General features: G+C 36.0%; 1 protein-coding gene across 4 annotated transcripts in view; it reads left to right on the plus strand.

Annotated features, from left to right (window-relative positions):
- The window catches only part of LOC129745094 (transcription factor AP-2-epsilon), a 180,241-nt gene that overhangs the window by 35,145 nt on the left and 117,331 nt on the right, over window positions 1-27,765 (plus strand). For 2 of the 4 annotated variants that reach the window (XM_055737929.1, XM_055737928.1), the window contains exon 2: window positions 17,359-18,136. The exons of the other annotated variants lie outside the window; for them this stretch is intronic. In XM_055737929.1, the coding sequence (XP_055593904.1) occupies window positions 18,092-18,136 (45 nt within the window). In that variant the 5' untranslated portion in view covers window positions 17,359-18,091. The remainder of the gene's footprint in view (window positions 1-17,358; window positions 18,137-27,765) is intronic. 4 annotated transcript variants of the gene reach the window in all.

The following is a 27,765-nucleotide window of genomic DNA, read 5'->3' on the forward strand; positions in this document are numbered from 1 at the left end:
ACAATTTTGACAATTTTGACAATTTTGACAATTTTGACAATTTTGACAATTTTGACAATATTGACAATTTCGGCAATTTATACAATTTTGACAATTTTGACAATTTTGACAATTTTGACAGTTTTGACAATTTTGACAATTTTGACAATTTTGACAATTTTGACAATTTTGACAATTTTGACAATTTTGACAATTTTGACAATTTTGACAATTTTGCAATTTCGACAATTTTGACAATTTTGACAATTTTGACAATTTTGACAATTTTGACAATTTTGACAATTTTGACAATTTTGACAATTTTGACAATTTTGACAATTTTGACAATTTTGACAATTTTGACAATTTTGACAATTTTGACAATTTTGACAGTTTTGACAGTGTTGACAATTTTGACATTTTGACAATTTTGACAATTTTGACAATTTTGACAATTTTGACAATTTGACAATTTTGACAATTTTGACAATTTTGCCAATTTTGACAATTTTGACAATTTTGACAATTTTGACAATTTTGAAAATTTTGACAATTTTGACAATTTTGGCAATTTTGACAATTTTGACAATTTTGACAATTTTGACATTTTGACAATTTTGACAATTTTGACAATTTTGACCATTTTGACAATTTAAACAACAATGAAAGAGTACCCTAGTGCAGGAAGTTCGAATGCTGTTACAGATGATCATTGAACGCATCACGTACCGACAATTCTCGGGAAAACTCAAGTGCACTTCTGTTTACCCATGTTGTTGTTGTTGCTGCTATGATGTTATACGCATGTAGGGTACGATGTTGATAGCATAATCACTCTTAACAGCAACAAACAACAAAACCAAACAGAGCTCGCGCAAAACCAACCGTGTGGTCGGCTCGTGCGCGGCCAATCTTGAACTCCGTGGAGTATCAGCTTCGAGCCTTCGAGCCAGCAAGCAAGTCAGCCAGCCAAAGTGCCTCACGGGAACGGATTACCAGAAGGCACGTACAAACTCCAGATTCACCCAGAACAACTTCAACCGAACAACAATCACTTTTCCTTCGCATTGCTGCTGGAGCAGCTCGAAAGAAGGTTGTCTTTTCTCACCAGCCAGCCCTCGCTCAATTATTTAGAGGCTGAGTTTGCTTCTGTGAAGAATTCCTACATCTTCAAACCCTCAGAAGGGAACCGACCAAGTTCGGTTTCCGAGGAGTGAACATGATCGTTTGTTATCAGTGGGGTGCAATTATGAGTGCCCACCAAAAACACCAGGCAGCTTCTGGACTTCCAGCATCAGAATTCCGGTGGGTAACTTCGGTAGCCAAACTAATATGTTAGTTGAAAATTGCAGCGTATGGGACGGGCTGATTTGGTTTTAATATTTCTGGAGTTTCCATCCTTTCGCTGCTTTGCTCGAGTAAAGAAGTTGAAGGAAGGAAACCCCCAAACAAATTACGCGTTATAATTTTTCGAATTCCGATGCAGTCGTTTTGTCCTTCGATTGTTGGTTCTTGGAATTTCGGGACAATCAAAATATTTGCACCTTTTGCGATGCTGTTTTGTTCATAACACACATTCAATGGTACATTAGAATTCTGTTTTTTTTAAATATTATCGCGCCGACATTAAATTATGCTTTTCAACTTCCGAACTTGCTTCTGATAAAATAAAAAAACTGAGTTTTTGCCTTTACTTGACTGAGAGTCCTCAACTGGCAAACTCGCCTGAACTGGACTTTCGTCCTCGACTGGAAGTTTTTGCCTTTGCTGGACTAAGAGTTCTCAACTGACGAACTCGCCTGAACTGGATTTTCGTTCTCGACTGGCAGTTTTTGCCTTTACTGGACTAAGAATCCTCAACTGGCGAACTCGCCTTACTGAACTTTCGTCCCCGACTGGCAGTTTTGCCTAGATAGACTTTCGTCCTCGGCAATTTTTCTTTTACTGGCAGTTTTTGTCTTTACTGGACTGAGAGTCCTCAACTGGCGAACTCGCCTGAACTAGAGTTTCGTGCTCGACTGGCAGTTTTGTCTTTAATGGACTTTTTTTCCCGACTAGCAATTTTGCCTTTACTGAACTTTCGTTTCGACTGGCAGTTTTTGCCTTAAATGGACTATGAGTTATCAACTGGCGAACTCGCCTGAACTGGACTTTCGTTCCCGACTGGAAATTTTTGCCTTAACTGGACTAAGAGTCCTCAACTGGACTTTCGTCCTCGACTAGCAGTTTTGCCTTTACTGGACTATGACTGCCTTAACTGTCGTACTCGCCTGAACTGGACTTTCGTCCTCGACTGGCAGTTTTTGCCTTAACTGGACTGAGAGTCCTCAACTGGCGAACTCGCCTGAATTGGACTCTCGTCCCCAACTGGCAATTTTTGCCTTAACAAAATAGACTAAAAGTTTTCAACTGTCGTACTCGCCTGAACTGGACTTTCATTCTCGACTGGCAGCTTTGCCTTTACAGGACTAAGAGTCCTCAACTGGCGAACTCGCCTGAACTGGACTTTCATCCTCGACTGGCAGTTTTGCCTTTAATGGACATTCGTCCCCGGCTGGCAATTTTGGCCTTTACTGGATTAAGAGTCCTCAACTGGCGAACTCGCCTTTACTGGATTTTCGTTCTCGACTGGCTATTTTTGCCTTTACTGGACTTAGAGTTCTCAACTGGCGAACTCGCCTGAACTGGACTTTCGTCCCTGGCTGGCAATTTTTGCCTTAACTGGACTAAGAGTCCTCAACTTTCGCCCTCGACTGGCAGTTTCGCCTTTACTGGACTATTGTCCTCGACTGGCAGTTTTAGCCTTTTACTGACCTTTACTGGACTGAAAGTTCAACTGGCGAACTCAGCTAAACTGGACTTTCGTCCTCGACTGGCAGTTTTTGCCTTTACTGGACTAAGAGTCCTCTACTGTCGTACTCGCCTAAACTGGACTTTCGTCCTCGACTGGCAATTTTTGCCTTTACTGGACTAAGAATCCTCAACTGGCGAACTCGCCTGAACTGGACTTTCTTTCTCAACTGGCAGTTTTTGCCTTTACTGGACTAAGAGTCCTCAACTGGCGAACTTGCCTGAACTCGACTTTCGTCCTCGACTGGCAGTTTTGCCTTTACTAGACTAAGAGTCCTCACTTAGCGAACTCGCCTGAACTGTACTTTAGCCCTCGACTGGCAGTTTTTGCCTTTACTGGACTTTCATCCCCGAATGGCAGTTTTTGCCTTAACTGGATTAAGAATCCTCACCTGGCGAACTCGCCTGAACTGGACTTTCGTCCTCGACTGGCAGTTTCGCCTTTACTGGCAGTTTTGCCTTTACTGGCAGTTTTTGCCTTTGCTGGACAAGAGTCCTCAACTGGCGAACTCGCCTGAACTGGACTTTCGTCCTCGACTGGCAGGTTTGCCTATACTGGACTTTCTTCCCCGGCTGGCAATTTTGCGTTTACTGGCAGTTTTTGCCTTTACTGGATTATGACTGCACAACTTGCAATTTTTGCCTTTACTGGTCTAAAAGTCCTCAACTGGCGAACTCGCCTAAACTGGACTTTCGTCCTTGGCTGGCAATTTTGCCTTTACTGGCAGTTTTTGCCTTTACTGGCAGTTTTTGCCTTTGCTGGACAAGAGTCCTCAACTGACAAACTCGCCTGAACTGGACATTCGTCCTCGACTGGCAGTTTTGCCTTTAATAGACTTTCGTTCCCAACTGGCAATTTTTGCCTTAACTGGACTAAGAGTCCTCAGTTGTCATACTCGCCTGAACTGGACTTTCGTTCCCGAATGCTTAGGGCTGTGTGCACGAGAAGGAAAGTTGACAGAAAGAGTGTAGAGAATTTCCACAATTCGACGAGAGGTAATCAAATGTCAATAATACTGCGCAAAATTAAGTCGGGATAAATTTCGATAATCCATTACTCACACGTTTGATACTTTGGCACCGAATGCTCTGATATTTTTTCCGAATGTTCTGTAAATTTTACGGTAATTTTTACCGGATTTTCGGTAAATTCAGCGAAACAACTAAATATTTTCACGACTAAACTGTAAAAGCTTGGTACATTGCTAGTCGATAATTTCATTTACAGAACTCCCAGATTTCTAGTAACTGCCTAGAGCTTTCTGTTCAGGTCTCAGATACCCATCCGTGGTAATTGATCGCCACCATTCCTAACTCTAAACATCAATTCCTCCAATGCCCACACCCGCCATAACAAGCAGATACATCTCAACTGCTCCGCCGCCGTTGCTGCTGCTAATGGTTCGAAAGTTAAGACACCAAATCACCTTTCAAGAGCCAACAGAGCTTGAACCATCGAAGAGCCAGAAATTTAAATGAACTCGTAAATTTAAATTTGATTGTTTATATTCCAGTCTGTCTCCGCTGAAAACCCCGCAAGTAGGGGCTGCCTGTTCCCCTTCAAAAACAACAAGCAGCGACCCATAAAAGTGCACACATATCGGCACCGGCCGGGCTCTCGGGGTTTTTGTTTGCGCGCAACGAGCACATAAATCATACGGGAACTATAACTCTTCCATGCTGCTGAACCTTCCACTGACTGGATGAAGTGGAGCAATGGGAAGGGTGACCCAACACGAGGGAGACGTTGCGTTTCATATGCTTTGGTGGGTTCAAGCCCCATCAACGAGAGCAGCTTATGAGTCGCGCAGCGCAGTTCTAAGCTTTTCCACCTTCAAAATTCGAAAACCTTCTCCATCGCCATCATCATGTAGTGCAGCCAAAAGGTATTGATTTCGAATTGAAGAATTGGTTTCCCTCAGTCAACCTTCCTTTTCCTGCATGCGTACACGACGGTCGGGGAGAAGGATGCAAATCGATTCAGTCACTGATTCCTCTATATTTTAATGAGTTTCCTTGCGTTTTGTGGGCAATCAATGCGTTCATACCGAACCAGGAGTTTCATTTCGAAGCTCGGTCGAAATTGGGTAAAAATTCGTTTACATTTCGGAATTCGGTGGCAAAAAACGAACACGGGTAAACAAGAGTTTGTGTCCTTCCAATCGAAACATCGGCACGGTTTGCATTTAATAACGCCAAAACAGACTGAGATTTTGTTTTGATTTGAAACGAGTCGAGGCAATCACTTCGAGTCGTGGTCGCGGTCGTTGTAGAACTGTGAACTGACTCCAAGAATTAGATTGGGTTTTGGGTTGTCGAAAGTTGCCTGAAATAATGTAAATCAGGTTTCAGACACGTTACCTGAAAAAAAAATGTTTTTTTTTAATAAGCTGGAGGGTAGTTTAGACATTTTGAAACGTCTTTTAAAAATTTTGGAATCACAATTCCAAAATTCTTTTTCTGGTTTTTAAAAGAAATTTTAAGATGCATTTTTTGGGCTTCAGAAATAAAGTTATGTGATTTGGACTGAAATATTCGATCACAATTTTGAAATGCATTTTCTGGCCTTTAGAAACATAGTTTGGTGATTTGGAGTGAAGTTTGGACCAAAGGATTATAGAGAGACTCACCCACATTTGCGCATGTTGTGAGAAAAACAGTATAAATGAAAGCATGACCACGATCAGTCAAAGTTAAGGCGAATTTTTGATCTGAGACTGATGGTGGTCGATCTAGAATATTGTGGGGCAAAAGCACATTTTGAGATTTTTGAACAATCAGTCGATGCTCTGATTGACAATAAATACATATTAACAAAGCTTCCGATCGACATAATCAAACCATTTGCATCTTAAGTCTTATGATTTTTGGTCTCACTTTTTATGTCGCACTCTCCCCTTTTCACATCTCATTTTTCACGTCTCATTTCTTATTTATACTTCTGACTTCTCATTTTCGCATCTGATGTCTCACGGCTCACTTCTCACGACTATTGTTTAACTTTTTACTTTTCACGTTTCATTATCCATATTTCACGTCTTACCTCGGATGTCTCATATCCCACTTCTCACGCCCCACTACTCACTTCCCACTTCTCACCTTCTCACTTCTCACGTTTCATTTCCCACATCTCATGCGACATATTTCTCATACCACGTCTCATATTTTTGGTTTCGAACTCCCGTAGCACACTTCACAAGACTCTCTTCTCTATTCTCACGTCTTACGTCTCACTTCTCCCTTTCCACGTTTCATTTCTCACGAATTCAATCTCACTTCTTATTAACACTTCCCACGTCTAATTCTTACTTCTCACATCTTACACCCCACCTTTTACTTTTCACTTCTTACGTCTCATTTCTCACATTTCACGGCTCACGTCTTACTTCTTGTGTCTCTCGCCTTACTTCTCTATTTTTACATCTCATTTCTCTATTCTCATTTCTCACTTCTCACCCCTTATGTACACTGTTCGCCTTTTTATTCCACACCTCCATCTCACGGCTCACTTCTCACGACTTTTGTCTCACTTTTCATGTTTCAAGCCTCATTCTTCCCGTTTCACGTCTTACTTCTAAAGTTCTTTTTCTAACGTACTACTTCTAACATACTTCTTCTTACCACTCACGTTTCGTTTCTCACATCTAATACGACACTTTTCTCATCTCACTTCTCACATTTCTGGTCTCACACTCTCATCTTATGTCGCATTAACTCTTTACTCCTCATCTTTCACATCTAAGGTCTCACTTCTTGTGTCTCACTTCTCACTTCACATGTCTTTCTTCTCTATTCTCACGTATCACGACTCCCTTCTCACTTTTCAAATCTAACCTCTCCCTTCTCACGATTCATTTGTTGCATATTAAACCTCACTTCTTATTTACACTTCTCACGTTTCATTTTTACTTCTTGCTTTTCACTCCTTATGTCTCAAACCTCACTTTTCACGACTTTCATCTCACTATTAATTTTTCACGTCTCATACTTTACGTTTCACTTCTTACTTCTAACGTCTTGAGTCTCAATTCTTACGTACACCTTCCCACCTCTCACGTTTCATTTCTCACATCACATGCCACATTTTCTCATTTTATATCGCACATCTCTGATCTCAAACTCACTTCTCGTTTTTTCACTTTTCACGTCTGATGGCTTTTGTCCCACTTTTCACTTTCCCACTCCCCATTATTCACGTTTTACGCCTTCCTTCTAACGTATCATGTCTCGTTTCTCACATCCCACTTCTCAGGTACCATTTCTTACCTCGCGCGTTTCATTTCTTACATCTCATACGACACTTTTCTCATCGCACGTCTCACATCTCTGGTGTCATGTCGTTAGACGTCTCACTTCTAACTTTTCACTTCTCACCTTCCACATCTCACGTCCCACTTCTTGTGTCTCCCATCGCACTTCGCAAGTCTCTCTTCTCTATTCTCACTTCTCAAGTCTCACTTCTCCCTTTTTACGTTTGTTTTCCACTTATTAAATTTCGCTTCTTATATACACTTCATTCGTCTCACGTCTTACATCTCACTTTTAACTTCTCACTTCTCACGTTTCACTTCTCACGTTTCACTTCTCAATTTTCCCGACTTTTCTTTCACTTTTCATTTTTCACGTCTCATTCTTCACGTTTCACGTCGTACTTCTAAAGTCTCATGTCCCACTTCCCACGTACCACTTTTTACCTCTTGCGTCTCATTTCTCACATCTCATGCAACACTTTTCTCATTTCACATCTCTGAACTCGAACTATCGTTTCATGATGTGGGACGTCTCACTTCTATCTTTTAACTTCTCACAATAAACGTCTTACGTCTCACTTCCTGTGAGTCTCATCTCACTTCTAATCACTCTCGTCGAACTTCTCTATTATCACGTCTCACGTCTGACGTCTCTCTTCTCATGTCTAACTTCTCTTGTTTCCAATTTTCACGTGTCACGGCTCTTGTCCCACTTTTCATTATTCACATCTCATTCTTCACGTTTCACGTCTTACTTCTAACGCCTCATGTCTCACTTCTCACGTACCATTTCTTACCTCTCACGTTTCATTTCTTACATCTAACATCTCCGATACTTTTTTCATCTCACGTCTCATCTCTGGTGTAAAACTCTCGTCTCATGTCGTTAGACGTCTCACTTCTAACTTTTCACTTCTCACCTTTCACATCTTACGTCTCACTACTTGTGTCTCTCATCGCACTTCACGTGTCTCTCTTCTCTATTCTCACTTCTCAAGTCTCACTTCTCACTTCACAAGTCTCACTTCTCAGGGTTTTACTTCTCCTTTCTCACGTTTGATTTCTCACGTATTTAATTTCTATCACTTCAATTTTTTAACTTCTCACGTTACACGTCTTACGTCTCACTTCTTGTGTCTTTCGTCTCACTTTTAATTTCTCACGTCGAACTTCTCTATTATCACGTCTCACTTTTCAATTCTTATGTCTCACGTATACCTCGACTAATTACTCATTTCTTTATTCTCACGTCTTACGTCTAACTTCTAACTTCGCATGTCTGTGGGATGCTAGAGAAGTTGAACAACAAATGCCATGGACCGGAGGGTATGTCGTGAAACGGAACACCTCATAAATAAATGAATAATGCTCATGTCTCACTTCTCACCTCTTATTTATGTTCATTTCTATCCTCTTATTTACACTTCTCACGTCTTATTTTCATTCCTCACGTCTTACCCTCACTTCATACTTTTCAATTCTCCTGTCGCATTTCTCACTTCTCACGACTTTTGTCCCAATTTTCATTTTAACCTTTCATGGATTCATGTCTAATATTTAAGAGTTCATGCATGGTTTCAGACCTCAGGTCTTAGATCTCAGGTCCCAGGTCTATGATTTTGAGTGTAAGGTCTCGTAGCTCAGGTTCCATGCCTCAGTTCTTATTTCGGTAAGTTTTATAAAAAAAAAACTTTTAATTTGATTCCCAGCTTTACTATGTATCTTACCAAATAGGGCACTACAAGCTGATAACTTCACCGAATTTTCAAGTTTTTCAGGAGTTTGGGTAAGAAAAGTAACATACATATATCTATTATGAAGGTCGTATGGTATCTAAAACATGTTTCAGCTATTTTTCCAGATATTTAAAACGAAAAAAAGTCATTTTTAAAAGATATTTCTGCACTCTACTTAAAAAATTCCATTCAATTAAGAGGTTAACTTAAGATTGCCAGAATTTTTTCAGCAAGTATTTTGGCCGGACAAATCCGGGTTATTTTATTTTAAAACCTGGCAAAATCCGGGATTTGATTTCAAAATGGTCGACCAATAATTTGGGCAATATCTGGGCAAATTTGATCAAAACCCAGGAATTACTGAACAAAAATTTGAAAAACGTTGAAAAAAAAATGTCATCTAGATTTATCGGAAGATTTTGAATGGTGTTTCAGGTTTTCAAAAAACCTTTCATGATTATTTTTATGAAACTTGCTCAAAAATTTGTTTTCAACGCATAAATAATAAAAAAAAGGACAACATAATTTGTTTTTTTTTTAATTTGATTTGAGAATAAGAATGGGAATATACCTGGGCAACTGGGCTGGACCGGACTTATCCTGAAATTTTTATTCAATATCCGGGCAAACCTAGATAAAACCGGGCAATCTGGCAATCTTCGGTTAACTCCTTCTGAAATGAACATCAAATTTGTTTGTTCATGAAATTATTTTTGAAAATTTCTTTTTTCTTTGGTAGACCCACTCTTCCAGCAAGATCTTCGTGATAGATTTTTTTCTATGTTCGTATTCCAAATTGATTAAAAAAAAAACAGGGGAATAATCCAACGCCATGAAAGTTTAGTGACCAGCATTCTTCCGAATATCGAGCACAGCACAGTTTTAAATCCCGAAGAATCCCTGCTCAAAGTTCGCAAATGTGTTTTTCTCAATTAAAGCCTTCCCCATCATGTAGGCAAAACCACTTCAAAACACACATGAAAATATTGCCACAAAGCATGAAACAAATGGAGAGCAGGAAAAAAATTAGCAAAATCCTTTTCCCCCTTCTGCCTCAGCTTGGAAGGACAACGACATTTCTGAATGCGCCCCCAAACGACGGCACCCCAGAGTCCTGTCGCTTGGTCGAACGACGAAAAAAAACGAGAGGGGAGCAAAACTGTGAAAAAAAAACTGAAACAAATGTGCGCATGCTCCACCATTTATATTCCCGTTTTGTGTTTTTGCAATCATCTTTTGTGGCGTTGTTGGCACCACACAGCATTCACTCATCAGATATGCGGATTTCTGCCGATTCCCCTTTTTTATGATTTTGAAACCTGGTTCGGGCTCAGCTTATCTCCGTTTCGGATTTTTTTTTTCCTCAAATGGCACGCGGGACCGACGAGCAGCATGCAAAACAGTATAAATACTTGTGAGGACCAGTACGCGCCAATAATCATCATCAGGGGCCCCGTCTTGATGAAGAAGCATGCAAAATTGCAACCATTCACAAAAAGCAATTGACCGAAAGCATCCTCGCCTGCACCTCACTTGATTGTGCCATCTTCTTAAGCCACCTCCTCAGGTTTGGAACTGCCGATGATGCTGCTGCCAAGCGGAGAAAAATATTGCAATAAAAATAAAACTATTTAAAAATACAATTTCCTGTTCGTAAACAGTTCTGTCCCGAGTGTTTTGCTTAATGTATCATTGGTTGGAAGGGCTTTTTCGCAGTGGTGAGGAAAAAGCTGAAGCTGCTGGAGCTGGAGGTGAATGGGGAAATACGAATTCATTCAAGATTTTTTTTAACCCTTCCAAAGCCAGAAACATACACACACGTTCCGACAGACCTCATGCTGTCATATTTCCTCTTTTTTTTTATGAGAAGTCAGTTGGTAGCAGCACAGCTACTCCTGCAAAGATTCCACTCGAAAGGTTGTTGTTGAGGGCGAACTTCGAGTGCTCATCTGCTCCGCGATAGTCCTTTAAGCAGAAAGGCTTATCCATTTCCATGCCAAAGCTCACCTGGCACAGGTTGGCTTCTCGCGTACCATCCCAGGAAAAAAAAAAAGAAGTTGGGGCCAGCAATCAGCTGTAAATGAAATGAAATGGAACTGCAACAACGATTGCCGTTTCGGAAATACGACGTTTCCACTTTTCGCGGTGTCTGCTCCTTTCAAGCTGCTCGAACCGCGATGCAAAATATTGGATCGAAAAGTCGCAAAAAAAATGAACGAGAGAAACTTATTAAAATGTGAGGTACGAAATTAATGACCTTTTTATTTTCGAGAATGTATCTATAGGTAACGTTTACTTTTGCGTCTTTACTTTATTGGTTAGGAGAGCTCGTATTGGCTGGGATTGGTATAGCTGTGGTAGAGGATTAAATTTAAAAACACGTTAGATAGTATCAAATTAGAAACAACTCATGTTAGATGACATATAAAGTACAGATTTCCAAAAGCCTTATCTCTGGAGCCACTCGTAGTATAAGTAGTTTTGTGTAAGCAAAAAAAAACCTAGATGAATCTCATTCTCCAATTATTAGAAGATTAAATAATATTTTTCTAGAATATTTTTCAGTATGAACTCTTGCTAGATTTGAATTGAATATAAGATAAAAAAATAGACATACACATATTTTAAAATTATGAAATTTAAACTCAATTGAATTTTTCGAACAGTTTGAATTTTTTTTTATAAAATACAGTTTTTCAAGGCTTTTATTCGCAAACAACCTTTGTGTGGTTGAATCCAACAGCTCTCATTAGGCTGGTCGACTCAGGAGTTCGTAATGAAAATCTTTCTTTTTTAAATAAAAATATAATAAAACAGGGTGTGTGTCAAAGAAGGATTTTAAAAAAAAATTGGAACCCTGATTTCTTCAGTTTGGTAAAATATAGATTTTAACAAATCATTAAACTAAAATTAATAATACTTGGTCGGTGATCCTCCATACAGTTTTTTTTAAATTGATTGCTTAAATTTCCTTTTTGTTTTAAATTTCTTAACTGAAATCCTTTTAAAATATTTTTCCCCTTAAATTTTCAATTTCAATCATTTTTGTTATCTAAATTTTTCCACTGGTTTATTCATTAAAACAAGAAGGCATAATAACTGGTATGCTTTAAGCCCAAACTTCAAATAAATCATGAAGAAAAAGTTTGACGTATGGCATAATTTGTTAAATCATCTTCAGAAAGTTGTCATAAGGTTTTTATTTATTTAAAAACTTAAAATGTCAACAGAATTTAATAAAGTCAAAAGAAACAATTTTTAATCCCACACTATTAGAAATCACTATTTTGATGACAATTCTGGAACTTTAACCCAAGTCAAGCCAAAATCGAAATGTGTAGTTTCATGTGCTTGCTCGCTAAACCTCCTTAAACTGTGTCTTGTCAACAGTAATATACTGATTAAGTGCAAATGTGGTTCAATTTATTGCCACGATTAAGGTCCGATTCAGTCAATTCAGTGACTACACTGTTCAGCCGAGAAGCAGAGCTTCTGTTCTACGGTGGGTACAAGGCTAGGTTGCTCGTAATATCAGTTGCCAATCAGCGAAAACTTACCTGGAAAATACCTGGATACAATATGGTCGTTTAATCCTCCAGCAAAAGATTGCTTCCGGTGAAACTTTGAAAGTCATATAACAAAGATAAGCGCCTTGCAAAAAAATGAGGCCTGTGTAGGCGGGTATCCTTGAAAGGGATCTGTGCAAGTTTTGTCCGATTATCAGCCAATCGATGACCGGCAGTATTATCGTCGTTTCTATTGAAAAATCTTGTAAATTTAGTCAGTCTGTAAAAAGGTAAAATTAGGAAAATTAGCAAAGATTCTTTTCAGGTTTCATTATTAACGAATTACCATACCTTTCACATCGATGAGAATATTGTACGAATTATAGTAGCGGAATATGAGATATTGGATTGAATACTGACACCGAAAACGTTGAAACCGAGAAACCGAGAAAAACCGACGACGGACAAAGAAACAACGCGAACAATTTTTCACAGCGCACTGCCGAAAATAAAAATGGCGACTCTCGACGATGAGATGGCACGCGACGCGACGACGGCAAGAGCGAAAATGGCGGCAATAAAAATTGTGGATATGTATATGTGCGACTTCGATAAAAAAATAACAGTGGTAGACAGGCTAGAATCACAGATAACAGGCTAGAATCAATTTTACATTTGTAGTTGAATCTATCATATTTACAATTGAATCAATTATACCACTACAGTTGAATCTACCATATTTACAGTTGAATCAATTATACTACTACAGTTGAATCTATTATATTTAGAGTTGAATGCCTAAAATCAATCATACAATTGTAGTTGAATCAATCATATCTACAGTTGAATCAATTCTACCATTACAATTGAATCAATTATACCACTACAGTTGAATCTATTATATTTATAGTTGAATGCCTAAAATCAATCATACAATTGTTGTTGAATCTATCATATCTACAGTTGAATAAATTATACCATTACAATTGAATCAATTATACCATTACAATTGAATCTATTATATTCATAGTTGACTGCATAAGGTCAATCAGCAGTTTGTAGTTGAATCTATTGTATTTATAGTTGAATGCATAAAATAAATCATACAGTTGAATGCATTATATTGATAGTTGATTGCGTAAGTACAATTAGAAGTTTGTAGTTGAATCTATTATATAAGTAGTTGAATGCGACAAAATCAACTGCTTTTCGATTATTGGTATAAAAAGCTGAAATGATTGGAACAACTGTCGTCTTTTTTCTCCGTGTAGTTCAATATCAAACTTTGTCAACTTGTGTCGTAATTCGACTGCGTTGACACTTTTGAACTCCATAGACCTTCGTTGAAACTCCTTCTGAATAGGAGTTAAAGTAGTGAAAGATTTCCGTTGAAGCAATCTTTCTTTTTTCCTTATGATGGCTTGAATGGATCTACTTTGGTTTTTTTTTATTAGCCGTTTGGAAAATATATTGAAGTTCCTTTTCTCTTCCTTCAGTTGATAGGGTTTGCATAAGAATATTAAATTCACTTGCGAAATAGAGGAAGACAGGAAGTTACCTTTCCTGGATGTTCTGGTAAGGAGAGATGATGGATTGCTTTGATTCAGTAATTTTCTCGGTTGTTGGAATTTGTGCAATGTACATTGTATACAAGTTTGTTGCAAGCCAGCTTTGGTTCATTTTTTTTATCCAATGTATTGGATGTATCCAGGCTTGCAATTTCTCTACAGAGAATCACCGAAGTGCTCGGTTTTCGATTCTCGGTAGAGATTCTCTGAAACGCACCGCAGAGATTTTCAATTGAACCTCCGTAGAGAATCTGAAAAACAACACGACAGAACGAACACTCAATACAGTGAAAAAATGTTTTCACCACGGAGAGCGACAGCGACGGCAGCTGGCTTGGCTTGTTGCGTTTACCAATACATACGAAGCTGAACCACTGGCCCAAAACATTCATCGTTTGTTGATGCTATTATTATGCACACCATCGTGTTTGTTTTTGTCTTTGCTTTTTTGTGGCTTGAACCAGTCGGTTCTGTGTTTTCACCGGGGTGCTCTACGGTGACAAATTGTTGCACGCTGGAGCTATTGAAATTAGGTGTGTGTGGCTTTCGAAACCGGGTTGCGAATAATGTGTGGAGAGAAACAAAAAATCTCACCCGGGAGATTTGCAGCTATCGCACGGGGGTGTTTTATTCTCCGTTCTCCGTCTTTCTCGGTAGAGAATGGCATCTCTGGATGTATCAACTCCAAATGACGAAAGATAGCTTTAAAATTTGTTCCGGCCGTAAAAAAAAGATGGCACCTGCTTGAATTGAAAATGTTGTTACTCATTTCACACATTGAGCAATTTTCATGTGCATTATCTGAGAAAATATATGTAGAAAAATTATTTTAAGCATTTCAAGCCACTGCTTTAAATACTGTTCATGACACGATGTTATATTTTGTTTTCATAGTAGGGTGATTAATCGGAATAGCGCACGGCACCCTTTCAAATAAACGAATTTCAAATTCAAATTCATATTTGTTTTCATAGAAGTAAGAAAATAACATTCCAGGGGAAAGCCAAAAATGCAGAAATCCACAGACAAATGTTTGCAGTTTTCTATACTATCAGATAAAAACACATTTTTTTTTATTTTATCTAGGAAAATGGAAAACAAACCATCAATTTCAACAACTTCAGATCTCACAACTTAAAGTGAATTGAAAAAATATTTTCAGATAATAGTATTACATCAAATCAGTCTCTTAAAATTGTTGAAAACAAAGTTTCAACATCAACTTTCATTTTGTAATCTTCTTTTTCCATTTTATCGAAAAAAACATCAATAAAAGCCAGAAGGTTCTGTCGTGTACTTTTGACACAAATGAACAATCAGGAATTTTTGCTTGAAAACTTAAATTTTTTTTTTTTTTTTTTTGTAGCGGCCCACCACACTCCCCCACACCAAAAGGCTCAATTGAGCCCCCTGGTAATGGACGCTACTGTTCTCAGCACGTCTGGTAGCAAAACAAAGAAACTTCAACGCGAACAAAATTTTAATCATGCTGAGAACACAAAAGTTTATTATTTACTGCGAGGAAATGTATGCTATAATTAAACAAGATTACGATAAGGATCTCAATGGAAGAAAATTTCCTTTAAAGAGATCCATTTCTTTTTTTTAATAATGTTAACTAATTAAATATTATGCTAGATTTACTTAAGTTTACTTATTAATAGTTAAAAATACGACAAAAGAAAACTACGATGCTACAAAAACAAACAAAATTTGATTAAAAAAAACTGGTTGTTGATCGACTTTTTTAACGATTCAATTTTTCTTTTAATAACTGTACTACTTTGACTTTAAACATGGAACGGTTGTTGATGGTCTTTATTTCAGTAGGTAAAGCGTTGTATATTGTAGGTCCTATAAAAGAAATTCTTTTTTGCCCTAAAGATGTCATGGATCGGCTTCGTTGCAAGTAATTATTTTGACGGGTATTGTGGGTTCTTAATCCCGTAGTAAAATTTAGGTTTTGGTTATTGCTACTCGAGTGTATATTATCATGAACATATATAACGGTTTGCAAATTACAGAGTTCGGTTATTGGAAGAATGTTGTGCGTTCCCAGAGAGTATAGCTGTTGGGTTGGAAAAAGCAGGGGTAGTCTGAAGATGTTTTTCAAACATCTATTCTGTAGGGTCTGAAGTTTTTGAAGATGTGACAAGGAGGCTCTTCCCCATATCAAAATAAGATAGTTTAGATGAGACTGAATAAATGCATAGTAAAACTTTAAAAGAACATGTTGGGGCACTAAGTTTCTTAATTTCCACAAAACACCGCAAAGAGGAGAAATTTTTTTTACTAGGTTCTCTGTGTGACAACTCCAAGAAAGTGTTTCATCCAAGAAAATTCCTAAGTACTTGAAGTAATGAACTCTCTCAATAACAATTCCATCCATAATTGGGTCATTATTTGATAGTATTTTTTTATGTGAAGAACGAAACAACATATATTTGGTTTTTGAATAGTTTAGAGAAAGCAAGTTGCATTTAAAATATTTTGATAGTAACTTCAAATCATTTTCAATTTGTTGAGTTATAACATTCGTTGATGCAGCTGAATAAAAAATAGCTGTATCATCAGCAAATAATCGAGCTGTGCCTTTCAGTGGTAAATTACAAAGATCGTTTACATACAAAAGAAAAAGTAACGGACCAATGTTGCTTCCTTGGGGTACACCAATATCAATGTTTCTCAAATCGCTTCTAGTATTTTCGATCGCTACGAATTGTTTCCTTTCCGATAAATAACTGCGAAGGATGTTGTTAGCAGCACCTCTTATTCCGTATTCATTCAATTTGGACAATAATATGTTAAAGATTGATTTTTTAATGTAAATGAACCGTTTTGAACATTTATACACCCTACAATCAATAACTAAGCTCGTAGAATACTTTTTCTGGTCTCAGTTCAATCAGTGATGAGAAGCTTTATTAGATTTTTCAAATGAAATAATAATCACTCTGTTTGTGGCATTCCAACTCTTTTCTATAAATTTGTATCACTTGGATATTTTCTGCAAAATTGTAGCCAGGGAAATTTCCTATTAAATCACGTTATTGACATATTATGTTGGATTTACGCTAAAGGTAAGACGAGCGTTTTCACAGTGATTAGTATGATTTTGTCTTTGAAAAAAAAAAACGTTAAAAAGGTTAAAAAACCTTCAAAAAAATAAAATATTCTAGAACCCCCGGTGAATTATTTCAAATTTTGGCTCAAATGAAAGGGGAAAGTCCCATCTTTTGAATGGTGCAAAAATTAGCGATGCTAATTTTCGAAAAATATAGTTTTCTCTCAGAGACACCGTGAGAGCTGATAAAATAAAACTAATACTTGGAGTCAGCGCCCCCGAATTATGCAAAATTAGCTCCTAATTGTTAATGTAACCTTATGTATCTGATAGTTAGCTGAAATAATATTTCAAAATTTATACATACCAACTTGCTAACTAAGTATTTTGTTTGTTCTAGGTAAGACGGCAATGAAAGTTTAATTTCCCCACACACATCTTCCGTTTGCTGGACCGCCGGCAAAGTCGAAAGCCACTCAGCCGACGGAAAACTGAGCTCACTCCGGTTGACGATTTCCACTATTCATTCCTGCAAAACATCGACGGAAAACTTGTTTAAGGGTCGCAACGCAGCTTTAATGATGATGTTGCTTCCATACAGTTCGTCGTTCATCGTTATGCTGCCTATGTTGGTACATGTTTCGTTTAACCTCCTCCCGAAAGCTTGAATGGACTACCTACTAGTGTCGTGGGGTGGTGGAATGTTTAATCACTGTAATCTTTCTCTGCAAGCGAGCCGAGCTAGGACCTTTAGCATATCGTATCTGGTTTGAGAAGTACATAAAGCATAAAGTTTCGCGAACGACGAAGAACGAAGAAGAGCAAAGCTAGGAGAGTTTATTGAAGTTTTAAAGTTGCTCAGCACGTGTTTTTAAACTTCCTCTCTAAAAAATATAAAATAAGAGTGAGAATCACGCTCTCAAAAACGGAGAGCGGGAGCCAAACATAACGAACAGAGCAACAGAATCTTAACGAAAAACCGGTCCCCAGCAAAACAGTCACAACGACGACGGCCAGCGAAGCTTTATCGAACTGGGCCAAACGGCAGGCGGCAGCATCCTCGGCGGCCGGGATCAGCAGCAGCAGCAGTATTCCCACTACAGTTGCAGCCGGTTCGCATCTGAACGGTAACGCCGGCATGACGTTTCGGTGCGTGCCCTCGTACGATGCCAGCGCTCAATGGGTAAGTTTTACGTTGATCGAGATGGGCGAAAGCTTTTCCCCGTTTCATCCTTTACATGCTCTTATCGTCTTCGTCCGTCGTTATGTTGCTCTCGTTAAAGTTTGCATAACGACGAAAGAAGGAGAGAGATTTCTCTCGCAAAGTTGCCTATCGAATTCGGACTTGGAACTTTTTATGTAGCTAATTATCACAATTGCTAAGAGATGTCTCTGGCTTCGGAAAGAAGATAAACGTGTTACAGTCATCTCGTATAAATGAAAGAGAAAATGTTTAATGTATTGTTGGGAGTACGTGAGCCTGTCAGTTAAAAACTATAGTTCAGGTTAAGGAAAAAATATCAATTAAGAGTAAAATTTTCAATATAATTGCCATTTTTGTCATTTTTTAAATTTTTGTCATTTTCCCCATTTTTGTCATTTTTGTCAGCTTTATCATTTTTATCATTTTTATTATTTTTGTCATAATTGTTGTTTTTAAAATTTTGTCATTTTTGTCATTTTTGTCATGTTTGTCATTTTTGTCATTTTTGTCATTTTTGTCATTTTTGTCATTTTTGTCATTTTTGTCAATTTTGTCATTTTTATCATTTTTGTCATTTTTGTCATTTTTGTCATTTTTGTCATTTTTGTCATTTTTGTCATTTTTGTCATTTTTGTCATTTTTGTCATTTTTGTCATTTTTGTCATTTTTGTCATTTTTGTCATTTTTGTCATTTTTGTCATTTTTGTCATTTTTGTCATTTTTGTCATTTTTGTCTTTTTTGTCATTTTTGTCATTATTGTCATTATTGTCATTTTTGTCATATTTGTCATATTTGTCATAATTGTCGTTTTTTTTCAGTTTTGTCATTTTTGTAATTTTTGTCATTTTTGTCATTTCTGTCATTTTTGTAATTTTTGTTATTTTTGTCATTTTTGTCATTTCTGTCATTTTTGTAATTTTTGTCATTTTTGGCATTTTTGTCATTTTTGTCATTTTTTGTCATTTTTTTCATATTTGTCATTTTTGTCATTTTTGTTATTTTTGTCATTTTTGTCATTTTTGTCATTTTTGTCATTTTTGTCATTTTTGTCATTTTTGTCATTTTTGTCATTTTTGTCATTTTTGTCATTTTTGTCATTTTTGTCATTTTTGTCATTTTTGTCATTTTTGTCATTTTTGTCATTTTTGTCATTTTTTGTCATTTTTGTCATTTTGTTTTGTCATTTTTGTCATTTTTGTCATTTTTGTCATTTTTGTCATTTTTTGTCATTTTTGTCATTTTTGTCATTTTTGTCATTTTTGTCATTTTTGTCATTTTTGTCATTTTTGTCATTTTTGTCATTTTTGTCATTTTTTGTTCATTTTTGTCATTTTTGTCATTTTTGTCATTTTTGTCAATTTTTGTCATTTTTTGTCATTTTTGTCATTTTTGTCATTTTTGTCATTTTTGTCATTTTTGTCATTTTGTCATTTTTGTCATTTTTGTCATTTTTGTCATTTTTGTCATTTTTGTCATTTTGTCATTTTTGTCATTTTTGTCATTTTTGTCATTTTGTCATTTTTGTCATTTTTGTCATTTTTGTCATTTTTGTCATTTTGTCATTTTTTGTCATTTTGTCATTTTTGTCATTTTTGTCATTTTTGTCATTTTTGTCATTTTTGTCATTTTTGTCATTTTTGTCATTTTTGTCATTATTTGTCATTTTTGTCATTTTGTCATTTTTTGTCATTTTGTCATTTTTGTCATTTTTATCATTTTTGTCATTTTTGTCATTTTTGTCATTTTTGTCATTTTTGTCATTTTTGTCATTTTTGTCATTTTTGTCATTTTTGTCATTTTTGTCATTTTTGTCTTTTTGTCATTTTTGGTCATTTTTGTCATTTTTGTCATTTTTGTCATTTTTGTCATTTTTGTCATTTTTTTCATTTTTGTCATTTTTGTCATTTTTGTCATTTTTGTCATTTTTGTCATTTTTGTCATTTTTGTCATTTTTGTCAATTTTGTCATTTCTGGTCATTTTTGTCATTTTTTGTCATTTTTGTCATTTTTGTCATTTTTGTCATTTTTGTCATTTTTGTCATTTTAGTCATTTTTTGTCATTTTTGTCATTTTTGTCATTTTTGTCATTTTTGTCATTTTTGTCATTTTTGTCATTTTTGTAATTTTTGTAATTTTTGTAATTTTTGTAATTTTTGTAATTTTTGTAATTTTGTCATTTTTGTCATTTTTGTCATTTTTGTCATTTTTGTCATTTTTGTCATTTTTGTCATTTTTGTCATTTTTGTCATTTTGGTCATTTTTGTCATTTTTGTCATTTTTGTCATTTTTGTCATTTTTGTCATTTTTGTCATTTTTGTCATTTTTGTCATTTTTGTCATTTTTGTCATTTTTGTCATTTTTGTCATTTTTGTCATTTTTGTCATTTTTGACATTTTTGTCATTTTTGTCATTTTTGTCATTTTTGTCATTTTTGTCATTTTTGTCATTTTTGTCATTTTTGTCATTTTTGTCATTTTTGTCATTTTTGTCATTTTTGTCATTTTTGTCATTTTTGTCATTTTTGTCATTTTTGTCATTTTTGTCATTTTTGTCATTTTTGTCATTTTTGTCATTTTTGTCATTTTTGTCATTTTTGTCATTTTTGTCATTTTGGTCATTTTTGTCATTTTTGCCATTTTTGTCATTTTTGCCATTTTTGTCATTTTTGTCATTTTTGTCATTTTTGTCATTTTTGTCATTTTTGTCATTTTTGTCATTTTTGTCATTTTTGTCTTTTTGTCATTTTTGTCATTTTTGTCATTTTTGTCATTTTTGTCATTTTTGTCATTTTTGTCATTTTTGTCATTTTTGTCATTTTTGTCATTTTTGTCATTTTTGTCATTTTTGTCATTTTTGTCATTTTTGTCATTTTTGTCATTTTTGTCATTTTTGTCATTTTTGTCATTTTTGTTATTTTTGTCATTTTTGTCATTTTTGTCATTTTTGTCATTTTTGTCATTTTTGTCATTTTTGTCATTTTTGTCATTTTTGTCATTTTTGTCATTTTTGTCATTTTTGTCATTTTTGTCATTTTTGTCATTTTTGTCATTTTTGTCATTTTTGTCATTTTTGTCATTTTTGTCATTTTTGTCATTTTTGTCATTTTTGTCATTTTTGTCATTTTTGTCATTTTTGTCATTTTTGTCATTTTTGTCATTTTTGTCATTTTTGTCATTTTTGTCATTTTTGTCATTTTTGTCATTTTTGTCATTTTTGTCATTTTTGTCATTTTTGTCATTTTTGTCATTTTTGTCATTTTTGTCATTTTTGTCATTTTTGTCATTTTTGTCATTTTTGTCATTTTTGTCATTTTTGTCATTTTTGTCATTTTTGTCATTTTTGTCATTTTTGTCATTTTTGTCATTTTTGTCATTTTTGTCATTTTTGTCATTTTTGTCATTTTTGTCATTTTTGTCATTTTTGTCATTTTTGTCATTTTTGTCATTTTGGTCATTTTTGTCATTTTTGTCATTTTTGTCATTTTTGTCATTTTTGTCATTTTTGTCATTTTTGTCATTTTTGTCATTTTTGTCATTTTTGTCATTTTTGTCATTTTTGTCATTTTTGTCATTTTTGTCATATTTTGTTATTTTTGTCATTTTTGTCATTTATGTCATTTTTTGTAATTTTTGTCATTTTTGTAATTTTTTTTATCATTTTTGTCTTTCTGTTATTTTTGTCTTTTTCGTCAGTTTTGTCATTTTTTGTCATTATTGTTATTTTTTTTTTTCATTTATATAATTTTTTTTTGAATTTTTGAATTTTTTTTTCAACTTTGTGGTTAAAGTCAAATCTTTAATTTGCGAAACTTTGGTAAAAATCTAATCAAATCGCTTAAATTGACCAAACCAAAAGATATTTTCTTCTTCAGAATTTATAATTTGGATTCAAAGTTCTGAATTCAGTATACATAAAACTTATTGAAAAAAGATCAAAGGTTCAATTTTCAAGTTTCATGATTCTAAGTAAGGAATTTACAAGTCAAAATTCATCATTCCGAAAGCATGTCTCGAGACAGTCATACAGTCAAAAATACGAATTCAAACTGTGTTTCGAAAATGGTTTTCGAATCCTGTATCCTAAGTTAGAAATCCCTGTTTGTGATTCTTAATTTAGTAAAAAGGTACCTTTCTTTACATTTTTAAAAATCTCAACCTCATCCTTGCGAATTCTCCCATGCTTCCGGATTTTATGCGCCAAACAATTAGCTGGTTTCATCTCATTACTCGGCATAAATTTTATCTTTTCCCGGTATAGACAACTATCGGCCACTTATCTTCTCGCGAATAGTTAGTACCCAGTTGGTAACAAGCAACGCGCCCAACTAAATCCAACGAACCCCGCTTAATGCCCACGCCGACCATTTTCACATGTTTACGATCTTGAACTGACGGCGCGAACCCGAAAACTGCCAATTTAATGTCACAAATGTCACATTTTGACACATATACGATCTTACTGCGTATAGGTACCAGGCCATGGTGCTTCCCGCCTTTAGTGTTTGGTGTTTCACATTTTCGCCAAAAAAAAGAGAAAAAAAGAGGCACACATGACCTGAAAGGTGATGTACCATCGGGTCTTAATGTCGTTTGGTTGTTGGCTTCCTAAAATAAGTTGCTCATTTGCGCGGATGGTTCGTCTCGCCAGAGCTCCACAAGCTGCGGATGGCTGAGGGCTTGTTAAAAACGCTCAAAAACAGCAGTTTCGGTCAATTTGCTAAAATTTAACGACAATGTTTCACTTACTCTGCGAAGTTCGTCACCAACATTGAATTTGTGCGCAGCAGCTTTTGGGAGCATTGCGCCGGGAACAGGACTGCCAGCATGATAGAAAATCAGATTTGCCTTCAAAGATTTTTGAAAAAGTTTCATTAACACTGAATTGACACTTGTTAAGATGTGAAAAATTGTGACTTCTTCGTAAGACATTGAAAGAGACTTAAGCTTATTGCTTAGCTGTGTGGCAGCCGCCTAAAGAATACTGCCACTGGGATACTGGTCCATGTCGTACGAGGCGACTTATCCAGTACTTCCCAGATACGTTTATCTCGTATTTCTGTCTATTGGAACTCAATGAGGCTGTATCTAGGAGGGGGAGAAAATAGGTCAAGGTCAATTATTGCATGCAGAGTTCAGAAGTTTTTCAAGTTCAAAACACTGGAAGAAAATGTTTTGAATCTGAATCAGTTTTAAATTCTTGCTAGTATTCTTTAACCTTTGTACGTATTTTCTCTCGAGAAGGGTATGCCAATAGTGCATATGTAGTACATGCATTTGCACAAGCTGTATTCTTCCATATTTTCTCGTTTTACCAATTTGGAATATGATTTTTCATTTAACTAATCTCTTTGCTCTCCTAGTAACTCCGTTTAATAAAATCTCTTTACAAGTGTTCAAATGTGAATCGCAAACGCATCGCTTACGGTCCCATTGCTTTTGGCTATCTGTTAATATTAACCGATTTGAAATCATAGAAGAATATGATCTAAATAACATCAGTTATATCTGTTACGTCAAGCGCAAAATTAGTGTATTTTCATTATAGTGGACAAGTATTCAGTTCCTTCTATCTTTGGATTGGTAACAGAATTTTGTGGAGGTAAATGTCCTTTCATATAAAGTTTTTTTTTTAATTGCGTCATGGTTATTCAATCATTCAAGCCGTACAAATATCGTTTCCATTGTAAAAATGTTCAAAAAAATATTTTCTTTTAGGTTGCCAAAAGGCTTTAAAATTCCCTATTAAATCAAGATTTTGATCAAAACTTGTGGACTAATTGTTTGAAATTTGTTCCATTGCACAAATGACCGGATGTCTACTGAAACACTGATCACCGGAAGTGTTTGGAACGGACTTACAGGTTGATTGCTAGTGCAACAAGTGGTGTGAATAGCGTTTCTCTTATGTAATTGAAGAAATTCTAGAATCCTTTTCAAATGGTATGAGGTAAGATGTTAAAAATGTGTAACTTTGCGTTAAACTTTATTCATATTTTCATAATAGCTTAACTCTGTTTTTGGGGATTCGCGGGGGGATTGGACAGGTCATCAAACGACCAGAAAACTGATATACAATGGATTGTGGGTTCAAGCCAGCCGGAGTATCTCGGCAAATTTGGAATCTTGAGTAGGTTACATAGACACCTTTGCAGGATTCTTTATTTGTTTCGAACAGTTGAAAGGGAGTAAGATGAGTCAAACCTGTCCCAAGCCAGTGGTAACGGACCCCTTGGTTGTGCTGCAATTATTGTTTATGAGTTAAGCATGAATAATATTTAAATGCGCGATCGAGACTTCCCGTACCGACTCGGGTCGAAAGACCTATCAGCCACTGGTGGGTTTTAATACATACATACATACATACATTTTGATCAAAACTTGTATCGCATGTCGACAGTCATATCTGTTTCATCTAATATATGTCACTTCTCTTGTATTGACACATGTTCCCTTAGCTTTAGAATGGTTATAGTGTTAAGAAGAGTCAAAGGACCTTAAATATCGTACTCTGATATTTCGTATCATACGTCAACCCTGGTTCTGGAATCCACTGCTACAGCTTCGTGTAGTGTTAATATCGCTTGTTTCAAATTTAGCGTCACAGAAACTCATTGTAGTCGTCTAACCAGAGCGCTAACTGGTCAGTTAAATAAAAATATATAAAATCAAGACTTTGTGTTCTGAATCTCCTGTATGGTTAAACTATAATTCAGAGGTACTATTGTACCTATATTTACCTTCCACTTAGTGTGTACATGTCCCTCTTTTGCCCGACTACATTTTTTTTTATGTATGTCAGAATTCAACAAAGTAAGTTAAAAAAAAAAGTCCTTATTTCCAATATTATGATTAAGGGGGGGGGGGGGGGTAGGGTCTAACACTTTCAAAAAATCGATTTTTTTTATTTTTTTTTATTTTCTTATTGTAAAACATTTCAAGAATGTTGTGTCAAATTTTCAAGTCAATTGAAGCAAAACTGTAGAAGTTATGGGCCTTTATTTCCTCCTATCTAATACTGCAAGAAAGCAAAAGCAGAAACTTCAAACGCGTTTTTCTCGAAAGCACATTTTAAAGCCCGTGGACATCGTCATTTGAAAACCACTTATCCGATTCTTTTCAAATTTGGAACATATTTTCTTCATATAAAATACCAGACCCAACGTTTTTCTTTTTCGATTTTTTTACTTTGGGGAGATTTTACAGGTGAAAAATGGCGGATTTTTAAGTGAAAAATCTTAGTTTTTACTTCAAACAGCCACAAAAATTTCATAAAAATATTTTTAAGTTAAATAAAAACGTTGGGGTCCAGAAAAACATCTATTAAAAATATTTTGCTCTAATTTTTTGACTTCAGATGATTCTGTGCTGAGATACAGTGTCCACCGCAAATCCTGTTTTCTAAAAGGCATCCCCGAAAGTGCTCCGTCACCGGCTCATTTTTCAATATTTTTCTGCGAAAAAATTACTAAATGTTCTTTTAACAATGCTTTGTATAATGCAAAAAATTTGAATACATTTGTTTGAACGATAGCTCTAGAAAAAAATCGTGAAAATTGTGTTTTTTTTTATACCCGTTAGACCCTACCCCCCCCCCCCCTTAAAAAAAGCTTCATTGCTTAAAAATCCCAATGTGGATAGGCTAAATGCCAACTTTGCCATTATAAAATCGTTTATTTGCCATCATTGTAGCATCCTGGTTAGAACATTTTCTGATCATTGTAAACTCAAATCTCCTGAATTTTGTAGTTGTGAATCAATAATGTATGATTCTTTTTAGCTCATATATGCCTGTTTTTCGTTTGCTGGAAAGCTTTTATGTACTATCGCCTATCCTGTTATAAGGGTATCTAATTCTAAGAATTTAAACTAAAATAACAATCTGTTACTATCCACCCAATGTGGTTATAAGCTTCAATGCTTCAAAATCCCTACGTGGATCGGCTTTATGCCCTAAATATTTGTTTATTTTCTAATCCTTTTATGGTTTTCAGGTTTCTCAGGTATATGATGAAATCTGTAAAAAAAAAGGCTAGGCACAATTTTCCCGTTTGTTTGGATAACGTGCCGCTATCAAGCCTACCCCTTTTCTGATACCTGAAGCTACCAAAGCAGATTTTTTCTATTGCTCGACAAAATTGAATGAATTTTTTGTGTGTTTCAATATTCTGCAAATCAAATTTATTTAACGACTATAAATTATGACCTCTGTATCCTTTCAAAGTAAACACAGGGTTTAAGGATCTGATCTTGAAGGAGGCCCGTGTTGCTTTTCTTCGGTCTTGAAGAGTTTCCATGTCTATGACATGGCATCCTTGTTTGTAGCTTGGCAAGCAAAACGGGGCTTTTCAGGCAATACAAATGCTTGGAGTTGATCTTTCATGATTGCTGACTAGATTCTGCAAAATTTAGTTGTGCTAGCGATGGCTCAACATCGTTGGTTAAATTTTGCTTTCATGCACCTCTGTATGGTGGGAGCACAAATAAAGCTCATACAACAAGATGCCACATTTCGAACTGTTGCTACATTTTCCTTCAACAGTGAAGGTCATACGGGAATATAACGAATATTACGGGAATATTAAGAATCGGGTGCAGCACTTCCCGAATCCCAAAACAAAACTCCATATGGAAGAGCACTTCTAGCACTATTTCTAGGACAGTATGCACCGTTTATAAAAAATGAGAGTGAGACTCTTTTCTTTTCTTCAGTCTGGCCTTATTAGCGGTTTCGAAGAAAGTTCGGATGATGTCAACATAATCTGAAGAGGGCATATGCGAATTGATAGTTAAAAATTCTGCCTTTGATGGATCCGTTCAGGGTCACTTCTTCGAAAACGGATTCGCCGGGTCCACTAGACATTATGGACTATACAGCCAAAACCCCGCTGATTAGTGGGATTTGAGGGAAGGAACACCTCGGATAAGTGAAACCTTGGATTACATTGAAAATACTATCCGTTTTCTTCGGTTTTACATACTCACTACCCGGACAGGGAGCTCGGTAAAAAGGGGGATTTTGTATGCACCCGGTTATTCGGATTATACGGAATCTTAGACAACCGGAGGTCGGATAAGCCGGGTTCTACTGTACTGCCGTAATTCCCCCTGTTACTGATAGATGAACAGCGACTAGACCAGCCAAGGCAAGGTACTCTCAGAGTATTACATGTTAATTGTGATTTTATTGATGTTTTTATCTTATTCGGTATTTATTCCATCGTTGACGATTAATCGGCCTGCTCACGAGAGTGCCCCCTATCCGGACAGGCCGAGAAGGGAAGTCCTCCTAGGGAGTTAGGATTCCGCAGAACCCGAGGACGACGATGATGATCTTTTACGGTTAGGCGCGAGACCACAAAGGATCTGCGAGCCAAGCCGTGAGGAAGCGAACCGGTGTTTCCGGGCAAATTCCTTAGAATTTCACGAACACTAAACACAACACGGACTTTACTCACGGACGCCTGATTTAAAAGAGAGCGCATTTTCCGGGAGCAAGCTTCGTTTTCGCCTTCCATTTTCTCTTTTCTTTCCTCCTTTTCCTCCTCTGTGAATTGACAGCAAAGTGTAGCCTACTGTGGTGCTATCTTGTTGTGAGACTTTACAAAAAC

This window comes from Uranotaenia lowii, chromosome 2, assembly GCF_029784155.1.
Source record: "Uranotaenia lowii strain MFRU-FL chromosome 2, ASM2978415v1, whole genome shotgun sequence".
Taxonomy (NCBI): Eukaryota; Metazoa; Arthropoda; class Insecta; order Diptera; family Culicidae; genus Uranotaenia; species Uranotaenia lowii.